Raw genomic sequence first — 16436 nt, forward strand, 5'->3', positions numbered from 1 at the left:
TTTTTTTAATGTAAGTCTGTTCCATGCAGGATTTGGGACATACACTAAAACCAATTGCTCTGAGAGTCTCACGTAACTGGGCACCCTGTATCTTATCGGGCATCTGTGCACTGAGTGCCCATTCCTCTCCTGAAGCTTGGGCTGGTGGCTCTGCTATTCTCTCGCCTTCCTGTGATCTCCTAGCAACTCGTCAGCTTGAGCTCCTGCCCACGTTCCTCCTCCCTTCTGTAGCGGCAGCCATTCTCCTCAGAAAGAGCCTCCTCTGGATATTAGAATCTACTTGTACTTCCTTTCCCATCCCCCCCTTCCTTTCTCCTGTGGCCTCAATTATTTATAAGTTCAGGCTGTTTAAAAAACATAATCAGGGGCGCCTGGGTGGCTCAGTGGGTTAAGCCTCTGTCTTCGGCTCAGGTCATGGTCCCAGGGTCCTGGGATCGAGCCCTGCATCCGGCTCCCTGCTCAGCCGGGAGCCTGCTTCCGCCTCTCTCTCTGCCTGCCTCTCTGCCTGCTTGTGATCTCTCTCTGCCAAATAAATAAATAAAATCTTAAAAAAAAAAACAACCCAAAACATAATCAAACATTTATCCGGTCCTTTCTGTGTGCTGGGCATGTGCTAAACACTCTGCCTTCATTCTTTCATTTACTCCTTACATGGCTCCTGGAGGTTGGTGCTGTTTCCTAGGTACCTACACAGGACTCTTTCCCTTTTAAGATGGAAAAACAAGGTTTATGGAGGTGGAGAGGTTATGCCACTTGGAAGTTGCCAAAGCTAGAGTTGAACGGGGCTGTCTGACTCCAGAGCCCTGGTTCTTGACTGGCGTTCTAGGAAAACAAGGTGGGTCTCAGAGCCTTGTGGAGTTGCTAGTCAAATCTTCTAGCTTGTTCTCAAACTCCTGGCATTTGGAACCACCCCTGGATAGACCTCTTCCGTGCCATGTGGGTGGCCTGAGAGATTAAGTGTTGACAGTATAGCAATCCATAAGATGAATATACATTTTTGGAAACTTATTTTTAACCATGAGAAAAAGAAGGCTTTTGAAGAAAGACCTTGGGGGCCATTGCCAGCCAAGCAAACACTGAATCAACCCAGGGACAATGTTCTTTAAACACGTTTGCTGAGACTAAGGGGCAGATAGTTTACATGGATTCTGGGGAGCTGGCCACAAATGCAATGTGTCAGAGAGGCTTTTTTTGAGAGTTCCATATCTTTTTGGGTATAAGCTGTCCCTGTCCTTTAGCAGTCTGTAAATATTTGTGTAATTAATGTACGCTGGCAAATGTCTCAAGAGGAAAGCAGGCTTCATCAGGCTAAGCAAAATTGTAATTAGCAACACAAAAGAAAAAGGATTTGTCTCTTTCATCTCAGTGCTTAAAAACTGTCAGCATTTAATACAGCTGGAAGCTTCAGAAAGGATAATTTGCAAAAGCTGATTTTCCTAAGCTTTTAAGAGTTAGCCCTTTACCCTAGTATAAAAAACATTCACTTGAAAATTATTTTTTCCCTTCCCTACTTAACATTAATCCCGTTAATACTAATTATGAAAGGTGATGTAGACGGAATTAAACATGTTAGTTATGCTGTCAAAGGGAGTGTTTTGCATTGTGATATCCACAAAGTACCAGAGGAAGGAAAAACATGAGTGGCCCATCTTGTTTAGAAATGATTGCCTAAGTGATTGGAGAGGAAGAGGAAAGAAGTGGGCCTGCTGACACCAGCTGGGGAAGGAGGGCACCTGGCCCTATTCACTGCAAGCTGTGTGCTTTCTGTTCCTTCCTTGCAACTAGTGGGCTGCCTCACAAGTGGCCATGGCCTTGAAGGTCATGGAGAGCCTCTGAAGTTCCTGGGCCAGTGTTCTTGAGACCTGAGCACATCAGCGCCTTTGATCCTTTGCCATTCAATCTTGGGGTAAGATGGCTAGCCAGGTGTTAGTTTGTGTCCCCCTAAGATTCTTGTGTTGGAATCCTAGTTCCTAAATATGATGATATGTGAAGGTGGGGCCTTTGGGAGGTGATTAGATCATGAGGGTGGAGTCCTCATGAATGGACTCATGCCCTCATAAGAGACCTCTCAACCCCCCAAAGCTCCTTCCCCTCTCTGCTGTATTCAAGTGAGAATACAGCAAAACGGTGACATCTATGATCCAGGAAGCTGACCCTCACCAGACATGGAATCTGCCAGTGCCTTGATGTTGGACTTCCCAACATCCAGGACTGTGAGAAACATTTGTTTGTTGCTTAAGCTGCCGACTTCATGGTGCTGTTACAGCAGCCTGAGCTGATAAGACTGTGAATAACCAAGTGTGCGAATAGTCAGTGCATTGCTGGCCCTTTGCTGGTTTTTCTCCAGCTGCTTAATTTAGGCCTCGAGCTGATCAGCAAGGCAGCCTTTTGATAGCAGTTTAACGCACCTGCATCAGAATATCCAGGCAGGTCATTAAGTGAGCAGATTCCAGGTTTCCATCCCAGGAATACTGGGTGCAGGGTTCTGCTTCATGCACAGATCCCCTGGGATCCTCAGGTAGGTACCCAGCGCTTGCGAATCTCTTAAGTAAAAATGTCAGCTTCTACCCCTGACCTTAATTTTCCCTTCTGTACTGCCTCCTCTCAGCCTTTCTTGGGTGGCTAACCTGAAAGGGGATTAGATATTTCCCCCGGAAGCTCCTCCCTCGATCCTCCAGTGGAGGGACACCCCCTCATCTGCATTCTGGAGCAATGTATGCAAAGTTCCTCTGCAACTACTATTTTACTGGAGTGATTTGTTCACCTCCTCTGGGGAAAGCTCCATTTCGGGGTCATCTTTTTAGCCCCACCCCTAATCCAACCAATCCAATTTAGTTGGGACTCTCTCAGTGGTTGCTGCATTAATCCATCTTTGGCGTCATCAGAGCACTTCTGGGAGATCTCACTTGGGAGGGGCACAGACTGGAAGACACGATCAAAGACACAGTCCTCGAGGCAGAAAGAGTGAGGAGAGGGTCCAGTGGTATATCTTCCTTTCTTGCTCTTCTATAAGCTTCATGTCATTGTCCTCATTGTCATCTGTGACACCCACCTTTTTATTGAGTGTATTGTGGCAGGCATTGTGCTAACAAGCTCTTCGCATATATCATCTCATTTAACCTCCACGATGTTACTACCCTCCTTTGTAGAGGAGGAAATAGCAGGACTGCCCAAGGTCATGTCCATATTAAGTGGTCAAATGGCAGAACTAAGATTAGAACTCCAATGGGACTCAGAGCCAGATTTCAAAACACTAATGGTTAAGACACCTTTGTTAACTGTGCTGTGTTGGCTGAGATATGCTCAACCCACTTAATCCGGGACCAGCAATTTACACCAAACCTCTCAGACTGTTTATACTTCCCTCTCTTTCCCAAATTCTCCCTGAACCTCATGCCATCTACTTTGGTCAGACCATCAAAACCCAAGAAGTGGTCAGCCTTGTGTATCTATCCGTAGCTATAACACAATGTGCCCTAAATCTAAATCTTCGACATGATTTGGGTTTAAATGCTTAAAACACACTTATCAGAAACTTGCCATACATGTTTATAGTGCCTTATAAATCAAAACTCATGGCAAAGCCAACTCATCAGATCTGGCTTGTGTGTTTTTGACGGTGGGCCAAGTAATTTTTTTAAAAAGATTTTATTTATTTATTTGACAGACAAAGATCACAAGTAGGCAGAGAGGCAGCAAAGAGAGGTGGGGGAAGCAGGCTCCCCGCTGAGCAGAAAGCCTGATGCGGGGCTCGATCCCAGAACCCCAGGATCATGACCTGAGCCGAAGTCAGAGGCTTTAACCCACTGAGCCACCCAGGCGCCCTATGGGGCCAAGTAATTTTTAATGGCTGTTCATGCATTAGCCTGCAAGCTACTGGGGTTGCCATGCCCACATCAGTCCTGTGGGGGTAGCCGGGGCCTTCCAAGATCGGTGTGTTTGTGTTAATTATGAAGGAAAAAGAATAACTTGCCATCTGATCTCAAACAAAGCTCTGAGGTTTAGCAGAGGGTGATCTATGTATGTCCTGAGGGCACAGTGGCAGGGAGAAGTAAAATTCTCTTGGTGTCCCCTGGGGCTCTGAGGATGGGTGGGAAGAGCCAAGCTCTGAGGCTTCAATGCCCAGTAGCTCCTGAACCAACGAAAACATGCAAGCATTGGCTCCCATAATCCCTTTCTATCTATGCAGACAATTGAAAGGCTGCAATTCACATCTGAAGACACTTTGAGGGACGCCTGAGTGGCTCAGTCGGTTAAGTGGCTGCCTTTGGCTCAGGTCATGATCCCAAGGTGCTGGGATCAAGTCCCGCATCGGGGTCCTTGCTCAGCTGGGAGCCTGCTTCTCCCTCTGCCTGCCACTCTCCCTGCTTCTGCTTTCTCTCAGTCAAGTAAATAAATAAAATCTTAAAAAAAAAAAAAAAAAGAAGAAGAAGAAGACACTTTGAGAACAGAGAAGCAATCCTATTTTGTGGCTCAGAAGGCTCTTTTTTTTTTTTTTTTTTAAGATTTATTTATTTATTTGACAGACAGAGATCACAAGCAGGCAGAGAGACAGGCGGAGAGAGAGAGAGGTGGAAGCGGGCTCTCTGCTCGGCGCGGCTCGATCCCAGGACCCTGGGATCATGACCTTAGCCGAAGGCAGAGGCATTAACCCACTGAGCCACCCAGGCACCCCACAGAAGGCTCATTTAAAATGCAGACGGGCATAAAACATCTACCATGTAAATCAAGGGCAACATGTCATTTCATGAGAAGATATTAAGGTTAAGAGGTGCTTAAACAGCACCTGTGGAAGACACAGAAGACAATATACCTGTTTTTTCCCTAATTCCTCGTAGGACTATTCTGTATTAGTGGTTCCACATTCAGAAGTGCAAAGGGCGAGCAGCAATGTACAAACAAGGGAGTTTTGCCCTCCAAACTGAGCTTTTCAGACCTTAAGATGCACCTGGATCCCCCTGGGGACCTGGTTACAGGGCAGATTCGTGTTGAGCAGGTGTGGGGCGGGGCCCAAGACCCCGCATTTCTGACAAGCTCCCCGGGGATGCTGACGTCACTGTGCACACACTCACACACTCCATGCTGCAAGACTGAGTGACCTATCTACAAGACAAACTGTCAACGAACTTCTGATCTATGTGTCTTTGAAGAACTGTTAAGGATCCCATTCCTTCAGAAATTAGAGATACCTGGGCTGAAGCTCCTTGTCTCCTGGCTAATGACACGATGAACTCTTACTTGAACCTGGTGATCATTACAGCTTCTCCCTTGGCCTGATATTTGCTGGAAAGGGGCATGGAAGATGAAAGGCTAGGAGGGAGACATCTGCTCCTCCAGAGTCTAAAGGCAGTCTTTGGTTCCCAGAGCAGCTGGTGCCAAGATTTTCAGGCGATGGGCTGCAAGACTGGACAAAATAAAGGATTTGTCACGTAGGGCCTGTGCCCTTCCAGAGGACATAATCTTCCTTCTCCCAGAGGGGCCTTCCTTTCCTGGAGGTTTTAAACCACTGAACTCCAGCACTTTGAGACCTATTTTAGGCAATTCATAAACACAATAGACTTAGCTGGTTTATGGAAATTCGCTCAGAAAAAAGGCCCAGGACAGAGCTTAAAGCTAACTGTGAATGTATTAACAGTTAACACTTAAAATAGGCTAATGGCACCTTGAGAAAAAACAAAGAGAAGCCCAGATTTGAGCCCATGATGCCAGTGAGGAGAGCATAGGCCACTGGCTTCCTTGGGAGCCAAGATGAGGCTCTGTCTATTACCCCTGCAAGGGGCAGGTGGGTTGTACATAATGGGAACTAGGAATGTGTGTTCACCAGGATTGCGTTCTTATCAGAATTCTGGTTTATAGGAAGATCAGAAAGTTTAAGAATGGAGGTGTTGACTGACTATATACCCAACTTGAAATAGGATCTCTGATCTTGATTAACAAGGGTGTCTGCCCAACGAAGTGTTTGAGGGGGAAGGCTCTTTCTTAACAGCCCTTTCTACCTCTGGTCTAAAGGACATGAAGGAATATTCATTATTTGTGAGCTTAGTACCTATGATCACTCAGAGAATTTTTAAAGGAACCCTAAACCCTGACACTTGGGATCTTTAATGAATCTTATAAGGGGAAGAACTAGAATGCTGTAATTTCTACTTTCAGTTACAATGCTCTTAAGCCCATTTATTTCTACAAGAGGTTCCTTTAGTAGGATAGTCTGATTTCCAAAGAATGGCTGGTGAATTCTGAGAACGGTGGGGAGGATGCTTGTTGATTCTTGATTCATGATCTGCACTTAAATTTTGTACATTTGGTGTATTGTAGATGGCAGGAAACTAGGGACAGATTGAATAAACTGGCCCTAAATTAGTTTTCTTATTGAAACAAGATAACTTCTACTTGCTCTGATTTTATTGCCAAATTAATAAATGGTAGCCCATGGCAAATAGCTTTCTAATTAACCCTTTATGTGAAGAATTTCAGCTTCCAAAGGGACTTATTGCTGTATTCGTGTTCCAGCTTCAAAAGAGACATGAATTATATTTTGTGTGGAGGTGAAGTCAGTGGGGTTGATTCTTACCATGTTTTTCCATTTTTCCACTGCTATAAAAAACTTTAGAAGGAAAGCAAACTGAGCAGGTTAGGAATTAAGCAACCAGATTTTAATCAATAAATATGAATATCTGTGTGTTAACCAGTTATTGGGTCAGAATAGAATTGTCAAAAATTCAAAAGGTAACCTTGAAAACAAAGTGCAAAAATCTTTGCCATAAACTTTTCCCCTACAGAGAATTAGAGGCAACAAAAAAATTTACTCAGAATAAGGATTGGAATAATCTAAAAAATTCCAGGTAGATTTCAAAGCTAAAAAAAGATTATTTTGCACATAGTAGGCAATACGGAGATGATCTGGCAATTCCATGAATAAATCGAAGGGAGGAATTGTTGCACATCAGGGAACAGGATACTTATATTCATCTTACGGGCCGTTCTGATATGCATTCCTTGTTCCTGCTCTGTCTCCCTAGGCTTTGCTGTGCTCTGTATTTGCAGGAAATCACATTTCCCAGGGTCCTTGCAGCTGGCTTCCAGGTAAGACACAGAAGGAAGACTCAACGGCAGGAGAGATGAAGGCAGGGTATCTCTTCATATCTGACCCAGCTGGTCTTGCCTCATCTCAGGCCAGAGCTTTGTCTCTGCCATGGCTCCAATCCCCAATTCTTGGAGATCTCAGCTCTCATCAGGCAGCCCCCATGACCCTTCCGGCTCCTGTGGGCTACCCCAGTTTCTGGATCGAGGGGACCACACCTTTTCATAGTCCTAGGTGGTCATAGATTCCTTTTATTTGGCTTCTCTTTTACTATTTTTGTAGGTCAATTTCCTCTGTTAAATTCCTTTTATTGAAATACCTAAAACGGTTTCTGTTTTCTATCTGATACATGTTAGAATCACGAACATTCCACCCCGCGGCCCCCTATCACACCCCCGCTTTATCTGGGAAGTTTTGCATGAGAATCTGTCCTAAGCCAGTGAAAAATCACTCAAATCACACTCAATACCCACTTTCTGCAACACAGGTGAATACAGCCTGCTTTTTTTCAAGCACTGGAATGCTCTGGGCCAGGTGGACCCTGTCTGCCGTGTCAACACAATCATGGTGGACACAGCAAAGAGTCTGTAGAGGTTGTTTCTGTTGTATGTACTAAGTGGGACAACAAGGAGAAAGACATGAACAGAAAATTAGTCTTCAGAAGAAATGACAAAGCCATCGAATGGGTAACATTGTAAAAAATAAAAAAAATCTCCAAAAACATTAAAAATGTAAGACAGCACCAGAAAGTTTTCTTCCTGAATTAAAATCCTTTAGAATTTCCAGGGATAGACCATTAAAAAAAAAGAAAAAAAAAAAAAAAAAGAAAAGACTCATCAACAAATGATCCATAGCTTTTCCGCTTGAATACATCCCTGAAATGGTTATTTTTTCAGAAGTAGAGTTCCTTGGTGAGCATGGAGACCACACACGGGATTTGCTTCTTCTCATGGAAGTGGGGGTCATCAGACTGGGACTCGAAGTGCCTGGCCACCCTGTTGTTCACCCTGGTGAGGATATGCAAGATCTCCAGGCTCTTGCCATGCTCGTTCAGGGTGGAGCAGAGGGCTTGTACAAACCAAGACCCACTTCCTGGGTTCCTCCATGAGTAATAGCCTTCAACAAAACAGAAAGGAGACGATCAAATCAGCTGAGCTGGCCGCTGCCCCACTACTCTTCTCTGCATGCAAGTTCCCCGTGAGAATTATGCTGTGTGCGTGGAGAGCAAACATCTTGGGTTTAGAAGGCTGCATGAAAATGCCCAGCGTAAGTGTTCTTGCACAGATAAATATGAAACCCCTAAGTGTGCAGGAGACAAATGGGCACATGGAATGTTCCAAAGGAAATGCTCGAGAAGCACTCTGGAACTCCTCCCTGCCCTTGGCGCTGGGGGGTGTCGGGGGTGGAGAGCTACTTTCTAATCCAAGCCTCAAGAGAGGAATTTGCAGCAGAGAAGAGTCACAGAGATGTGAGGTTGCTGGCTTTGAAGCAGGAGGCAGGGGACAAGTTGTCAGGGAATTCTAACATGCTGGAAAAGGCACAGATGTGGGTATCCCCCCTAGAGCCTCCAGAATATTCCTTCTGGGATTCTCGTCACTCTGCCAACCCATTTGCAATTCTGGCCTTCAGAACTGTAAGATAATAGGCTTGTAAGGTCTGAAGCCACTGTGTTTCGGGTAATTTATCACTGCAGCAACAGGAAACCCATACAGCCGCCACCCTCCATTCTGATGGTGGAGTGCCCCTGCCTAGTTCACAGGGAATGGACCTGATACCTGGAACTGTAGAATAGGCGAAGAGGAAGTCGGCTTCAACTGGGATCTTATATCGAGGATTGGCATCTGTGTCATTGATCGGCCCCGAGTCGGCCTGGACCCCATCATCGAGCTCTGTCCCCCGGCAAGCCTAAGTACCAAAGCAGAGATCACTTCCTGGAGTCAGGAATAGGGACATTTGAGCTCTTCATGGCTGCGTCCTGGTGCCTAGGGATCCACTCGGTGTGCCCTAGTGGCTCAATAAACATTCGATACAGAAATACACAATGAATAAAGCTTGTGTCAAATTAGCAAGCAAAGCAAATGAAAATATCGCAGTGTCTTAAAGAAACCCTCACAAGCCCTGATCTGATGCAAACAGAGGTGCCAAGCACAGCAGGGTAGAGAAATGAATCCTAGATTTGCAAATCTCAACTGAAACAGCGCATATATCTGTAAAAGTGCTAGAACCCGTCACTCTGTCATCACCATCTTTTCCTCTTTTAACGGCACCGGCTTTGAAAAGGGATTACCTGAATGAAGAAGAGTTTGGGTTTCTCTAGAAGGCTTCTGCATCTGTCCCCCCTAAAATGGGCCGTCAAGTCCTTTATTGCAGTCACGCCATCTGTCCCATAAATTAAATTCTCCTCTCCGTGGCTTAGCAAGATGCAGGCGAAGCAAGCAGAATTTCTGTGGTCCTCTTCAGAGGCTGCGAGCAAGCAGTTTGAGGATGGAAAGATTAAGATGTAAGTCCTTAGTGGGACCTCCAAAGGGTTCTCCCTCCCAGCCTGGCAGGGGCCACCGACTGTCAGACAGGTGTGCAGGGGAAGAAGCACCTCTCTGGAGGGAAGGAAGCCCAGCGGAACGAAGTTAGAGACAGGGAGAGTTTTAGAATTCTCACACGGTCTGAAACCTAGAGGGGACTGCCTCTTGAGGTGTGCCCCACTGTGTGGGAGGGGTTCAGGCGTCTGCTGGGAGGCAGCATGGGGGCAGTGGGGTGCTGAATGGGCACAGCCCTCGTCTCTGTTAGGTCTGCGACACCGGGCAAGTGACGCTGCCATTTTGTGCCTTAGTTCCCATCTCTGCAAAGTCTGTTTAAAACATAAACATCTGAAATATAGGGAGATGATTAATCTCTCCCTGCCACCAGGGAAAAGCAGACACTTTCACTCCATTCTGGACAGAAAGATACTGACTTGTTCCTTCCCTATGAATTAGCTTTTGGAAATCGAGACTGTTCTATAGATACCAAATGTATCCCTTGCTGTCCTACTTGCGGATTTCAACTGTTTGGGGAGCGACTGCAGTTTCCTGAAAAGGTCTCAGCCTGGCCCGGAGCAGCCCAGAGGAAGGAAAGGCTCCCAGGGCTGAGATCGCTGTGTGCCAAGCTGCCCTCCCGAGACCCCTGGCAGGCTGCCCCTTTCCCGGACAGGGAGGAGGCGGGCGGGGAGCGGGGAGGAGGCAGGCACGCACCTTGCTTCAGCAGGTCCTGCATCTTCGCACAAGAACAGTCATTATGGACGACCACATCAAAACCCAGGTTTCTGAAGCACTTGAACAGAGCCTCGGCATCTTTGTCTGTTCCATTGCGGACGCCCATTCCTGTGGGAACGAAGGCCACGGTGAGCGATCCCCGGCTGAGAGCGGCCTGCCAGCCACCTCCCGTCCGGGTGCTCAGCACCAGCCTCTTGGGCTCTGGTGTCCATGCTCCCAGGGTCATAGTTTAAATGTGCAACTGCGATAAGAATCCAACTCCAAGGAGAAGGTCATTCAGCCTGCGCACGGAAGGTGTGCCTTTCATGGCAACTCTCTGCCTCAGTCAAAACCAACAACAGCCCTGGATTCTTAGCCCTTCGGTCCAAGTCCCACATCAGCTAATGCATGTGGTAGGACCTCAGACTCGAAGTTCCAGATGTCCCTCATGCCTTCTTCCTGGACATGTAAGTAGCATCAGTGACACCCCCCCCCCCCCCACCCCAGGGCACGTCCCTTCTCTATGCATAGTCTGATACAAGCTGAGGATGACAGAAGGGGACGGGAGAGGCCAGTTCGGGGTCCTCAGCACTGACCTGTCCTTTTGTCGAAGTTCTTGTTGTTTATGATGATGCACTTGCCCACCTTCTCGAAATTCATGTTATACTGGTATGTAGGCACTCGCTCCTGGGCTGTCTTGATTGATTTCCCCGGGTCATTTTTCTTCTTCTTACTGGGGAAACAGAAAGCCAGTCAGGGGCTGTGGGAGATGTGGGGACAGGAATGGCCTCCTGACTCTACGGTGAGCATGGAAGGGGCGCCCAGGAGAGCCGGAACCTCTGTAAGAACAGGCGCAGGGGGGCAGTCGGCTCCGTTTAAAAAATCGTATTTAAAATGAACAGGATCTCCTGCTCTGTTTCGTCAGCTGTCGCAGAGAGGAAAGCTAAAGCAGCAGCACGAGGAGCTGCGCTGACACGCCCATCGGCACAGCGACAGGGCACCGGTGACCCCGAGAACGGCACCTGCCGCCCTCCCGCGTAGCTGCTGGGAACCGACGTTGTACTTCCATTGGGGAAAACTGGCAGAATCGACCCCAACTGAGTTGAAACACATCCTAGGACAGAGCAACTCCAGTCCTGGGAATACACCCTAGAGTGGAGCAAACGCGTTTGCAGAAAGGACACAAGTACGCATGCGCCCAGCGGGGCGGTCCAGCAAGGACCCCCCCAGCCACGAGGACCCCAAACGCCCATTCCCAGTGAACAAGCCGCTGAATACGCGTGCGAGGAGAGACTGCGTGAGGAGAGTGAGCAACCACGGCACCGCGGACCCGGTCTCACAACGACACTATTGAATGAAAGAACCCACACTCAGAACACTATTACCTGCGGTTAGACACGGTGCCGTTAAAAAGGGGGAAAAAGGCGCAGCGACTTAAAAAAGAAAGTAATCCCCTTCCTATCTCCTAACAACGACTGTCCAGTTTACCAAAGTCTGGCACAGAGGCTGGAACATGCAGCATCATTGAGAGGACACAGAAAACAATGTCAAGTGTGAGTGGAAAGCAGCCGTGCTGGTCATCCATGGGAATGGAAACACCACGAGAGAAAAGATTTTTTTTTTTTTAATCTGTTGTGAAAAATTCCTGAATCCCCAATATCTAGAACAGTGCCTAGCATATAAGTTGTTCCATAAATTTTTTTTTAATACACTACAGACCAATATCCCTTATGAGTACAGATGAATTTATTTATTTATTTATTTTTAAGAGAGAGAGAGAGAGAGAGAGAGACAGCACACAAATGGGTAGGGGAATCTTTTTTTTTTTTTTTTTTTTTTTAAGATTTTATTTATTTATTTGACAGAAAGAGCCAAAAAGCACACGTGGGGGGAATGGTAGAGGGAGAGAGAGAAGTAAGCTCCCTGCTGAGCAGGGAACCTGATGTGGGACTTGATCCCAGGACACTGGGATCATGACCTGAGCTGAAGGCAGACGGACGCTTAACCAACTGAGCCACCCACGTGCCCCAAGAAGCAAAGTATCTTAAGCAGACTCCATGCTCAGCGTGAAGCCTGATGCAGGGCTCAATCTTATGGCCTTGAGGTCATAACCTGAGCTGAAATCAAGAGCTGGATGCCCAACTGACTGAGCCAACTGGGCACCTAAAGTCAAAAATTCTTGAGAAAATATCAGCAAGCCGAATCTGGCGATCTATGAGTAGGATTACTCATCATCACCAAGTGTGACCAATTTCAGGAAACTAAAGTAGTTTAACATCCAAAAATCAATTAATGTAATCCATCACTTTAATAGACAAAGATAAAGGACAAAAATCAAATAATCAGCTCCACTGATGCAAAAAAAAAAAAAAAAAAAAAAAAAAAAAGCAATTGACAAAATTCAATACTCTGTAATGATAAAAATGCTAAATAAACTAGGATTCCATTGGATCTAACTCAACCTGAAAAGGGCATCTATGAAAAACTCACAGATAATATCATCCTTAATGAGGAGACACTGAATGCTTTCCCTATAAGGTCGAAAACAAGTCAAACATGCCCACTCTGGCCGCTTCTGTTAAATACTGTATGAGAGGTTCTCATCTGGGCAGTTAGGTTAAAAAGATGTATTCTAGGAATGAATGCATCCAGTCTTGTGCCCTCATTTTACAGACATGGAAACAGGTGCACAGGACGGTAGGGGTTGTTCAAGGTCAGCCAGGCAGAGATGAGCAAAGTGAGACCCTGAGACCACCACGTGGGCCTCAGGTGATGTCAGCCTCTTGAGTCGCCCCCACACCCCAGAACATTTGTAAGAAGACTCATCCGCCACTGTCCCCAGATTCTCATCAAACGTTGGAAGGAGTAGAGTGAAAATAAAAAACTCAGCTTGTTACCTGACAAAGGTGGGCCTTTCACCTTGAGTATCACTGAACCTCGCCTGTTGTAGTTTCTCAGAACCTCTGGAAGGATGTGGTCTTTGCTGCCACCCCTCCTACCCGGGTCCAGGTCACAGTGTGGCTCTGTGGGTCCAATCTCCAGAGTGCTTACTGCTGTCTCTCAACGGCAACCCCGCTCTGTCCTCCACTTCTCTAAGGCCAACTGTCTTCTGTGACATCATCTGATGTCTAAAAGAGAAACAGCCTTCACCTTCTCCAGATTTTTCCTCCCTGCCCTTGCTTCATGCTTCTTTCCCCAGGGAGGCCGCACAAATGAGCGCTGGGCTGGGACACAGGCATCTGCCCACAGGACCCTTCACAGAGCCCTGACCTCCTCTCCTGGAAAACAGAGCCTTCTGTGACCTTCGCGGAATGACGCCGTCAATTTCGTGGGCAGGAAATACTCTCGTGGAGTCCTCTCCCTCTCCTGAGCCTCCATAAAAGCTCAGTGGAGATGCATATCAGCAAAGTGAGCTTCTGCAGTGTTCAAGGACATGCCACGCACGGGGGAGCAGGATTTACTTCTGAATTCCCTGACAATGACCCATCCCAACAGTGTCCTCTATGCATATGGAAAATTATCTGTAAGTGGTCTTTCACATGCACATAAAATCTTCAGTTTATGCCTCTGAAGGAGGTGGAAGCGGCTCCACTGTACCCATTCTATAGGTTATAATAACCTCTAACATTGGTCAGGGCTTACGAGGGACCTTGTTGAAATTCTGCCTGCATTTTCTCATTGCCTCTTGACAGGTCTTTAGCTAACTGAAGACCACTCAAAGACTAGGGCTGAGTCTAACAGTCTGGAGGTCTTTAAGAGATAAAACTCTACTTCTGCAATATGAATTATTCTAAAACAAACTGTACAACAACATCCAAGTAAGAAACTCATTGTGATTATTTTAACGCTGCTGCCATCAGCCCATCCACAATGATAAGTAAAACAAAATTGGTGAGCCTCTTTTATAAGAAAACTGGCTTGGCTGTAAGTTACAGGAAACAAAAAAGGACTCCGTTTCTATTAGAATAGATTTGGGAAGTAAACTTTTTTAAAAAAAGGAATACAAAAGGGGAATAAAGATATACACCCTTTAAAGAAAATACTTTCCATGGCTACAAAAAGTACCTTAAAATTGAATCCAAAATGTGATTCTTATCCCTGGTAAACATTTCAAAAGGGAGGGAATTCCCTTACCTAGCCTGCCCCTATCTTGAACTCTCATTTTTCAAAACGATAAGTATTTGCTTCCTCTTTCTGGATTTGAGTCAGTCAATATTTATTTTTCCTTCTAACCCAAAGAGCTTTTTGCTAAGCCCAGGTCTTCCCAGACCACAGATGTGTCTTAGGGAGCAATCCATTCCATCCACTCTGGCCGCTTCTGACCTCGTCTTTCTAAGAGGGACCAGCCTGGGGAAAACACTGTCTGTAGCTTAACTCTGGGGAAGCAACGCCTGTGACCAGTTTAAAGCACATAACTGGAGAGACAAACAAAAGGAAGAAATGATGATCAAGATGCAGAAAGCACCAGGAAAAAAAAAAAAAAAGTGGACCAGAGTCCACGACATAAAAGATACATTCTTACAGCATCAGAGTCCAAGTCTGCCGCCTACTACTAGTTGCAAGGCTTTTGAGCACCCTCTCCTGGGGATTAGGGCCCTTTCTGTTCCACTTTCCCTTCAAGACCCCACGAGAGCCGTGGCTTCACTTCCATTCTGCTAATTCTGGCTGCAACGCTGCTGCAGAGAAAGAAGTATTGCCTCCCATTTAGGATGAGAAATGAGTTCCGAGAGGCAACTGTTTTAGGGCAGCTGCTGGTGGCTGCTTCTGCATGCACCTGGGGCAGTGGTCTGCCTTGAGTATTTCTCTTGTGTGTGACACCTCACGCTACCTGGAAACACGTGGGACTGGCGAGTCTTCTCCCTTTCCCCCCACCGCTCTTACTTCCAATCGTCAACCTTAAGAGCATGCCTCAGTTAAAAGACCTGGAGGGCAGACAGGACTTTGTCCAGCAGGCCACTCCCATCAGGACCTGAAGGACAGGTGGAAAGATCTAGTTCAGCCTCTGCTTCCTGGTTGAACCATGCGGGGGAGGGTCTTTAGTCCGAATAACACAGCCCTGCAAGAAAGCACAAGGAAGTTCCGTGTGTCCTGAGGTGGGATGATTTCCAGAACGCAAACGAAGCATGAAAGAAAACAGAGGGGCAGAACAATGAGAATAGTATACTACCCTTTGGGGAAAAAAAACGAGGGGAAAATACCGTATCTTTATGTTCGCTTATATTTGCATAAAGACTCTTGAAGGGTCACATAATGGATAAACCCATTAATTCCAGGGCTGGACGGCTGGTCTTTGAAACCTGGTTCTACCACGTAGCTGAGTGATCACGGGCAAGTTACTTAACCTCTCTAGGCTTTGCTTCCTCCTTTGTAAAAAGGATAAAATTATATCATCTGCTTCACAGCCTGTGAACAAGTTGATATTCACAAAGCATTTAGGACAGTGTGCGGCCAGCAGTCGACAGGGCACAAATGTTATTGTTATTACTAATGGTATTTGTTGTATAGAATAACGAGTGGTCACCCGTGTGATGGGGGCCAGAGGCAAGGACAGCAGGAAGGAGGAAGAACGTGACCGTATCTCTTTTTTAGTACATGTGAATCACTTATTGAAAAGGTTAAAATACAGATTATTTAGTAGTTAAAAATCACCTGCTGCAAATGGATTTCATTTTCTGGCCTATTTTGAAGATTACTGGATTCTTACTTTTTTGTGCTACTCGTTCCAAGGGCTCCTAAGAGACCCTGTGATTCTGTGTTTCACTGTGATTTCACATGTGACTTTATTCTCCAGTCTTCTGAGCTTTCTCCTCTTCTGTGTCAGTAACAACGGTGTTGTTAAATACAGTCACAGTAAGTACCACTTTGGAAGGCTCACTGCCTTGTACACATGACCCCGTAGGTCTTTCCAACAACTCTGTAGGGTACTGGCCCCATCCCATAGGAAAAGATGACACGAGCTTGTCTGAGAACACAATGCCAGACTTGGGTGAAAGCCCAAACTCAGTCACAGGTCCAAAACCAACTCCCCTATTCCAGCATTTCTTGCCTCTGTTAACGATCCAGATTCCAGGACCTTGTCCTAGACTTAGAGAATCAGAGCGTCCTAGAGATGCCCACACCCTCTGAGG

At 46.3% G+C, this 16436-nt stretch overlaps 1 protein-coding gene across 1 annotated transcript in view; it reads right to left on the bottom strand.

The window, feature by feature from the left end:
• Positions 1–6631: 6631 nt before the first annotated feature.
• Positions 6632–16436, bottom strand: part of CASP7 (caspase 7) — a 29785-nt gene continuing 19980 nt past the window's right edge. The window contains exons 3-7 of the mRNA XM_059173132.1: positions 10905–11041; positions 10309–10437; positions 9369–9544; positions 8857–8986; positions 6632–8197 (exon numbers count right to left, since the gene is read on the bottom strand). Of these exons, the coding sequence (XP_059029115.1) occupies positions 7974–8197; positions 8857–8986; positions 9369–9544; positions 10309–10437; positions 10905–11041 (796 nt within the window). The 3' untranslated portion in view covers positions 6632–7973. The remainder of the gene's footprint in view (positions 8198–8856; positions 8987–9368; positions 9545–10308; positions 10438–10904; positions 11042–16436) is intronic.

The sequence above is a fragment of the Mustela lutreola genome, chromosome 4 (genome assembly GCF_030435805.1).
Source record: "Mustela lutreola isolate mMusLut2 chromosome 4, mMusLut2.pri, whole genome shotgun sequence".
NCBI classification, from domain to species: domain Eukaryota; kingdom Metazoa; phylum Chordata; class Mammalia; order Carnivora; family Mustelidae; genus Mustela; species Mustela lutreola.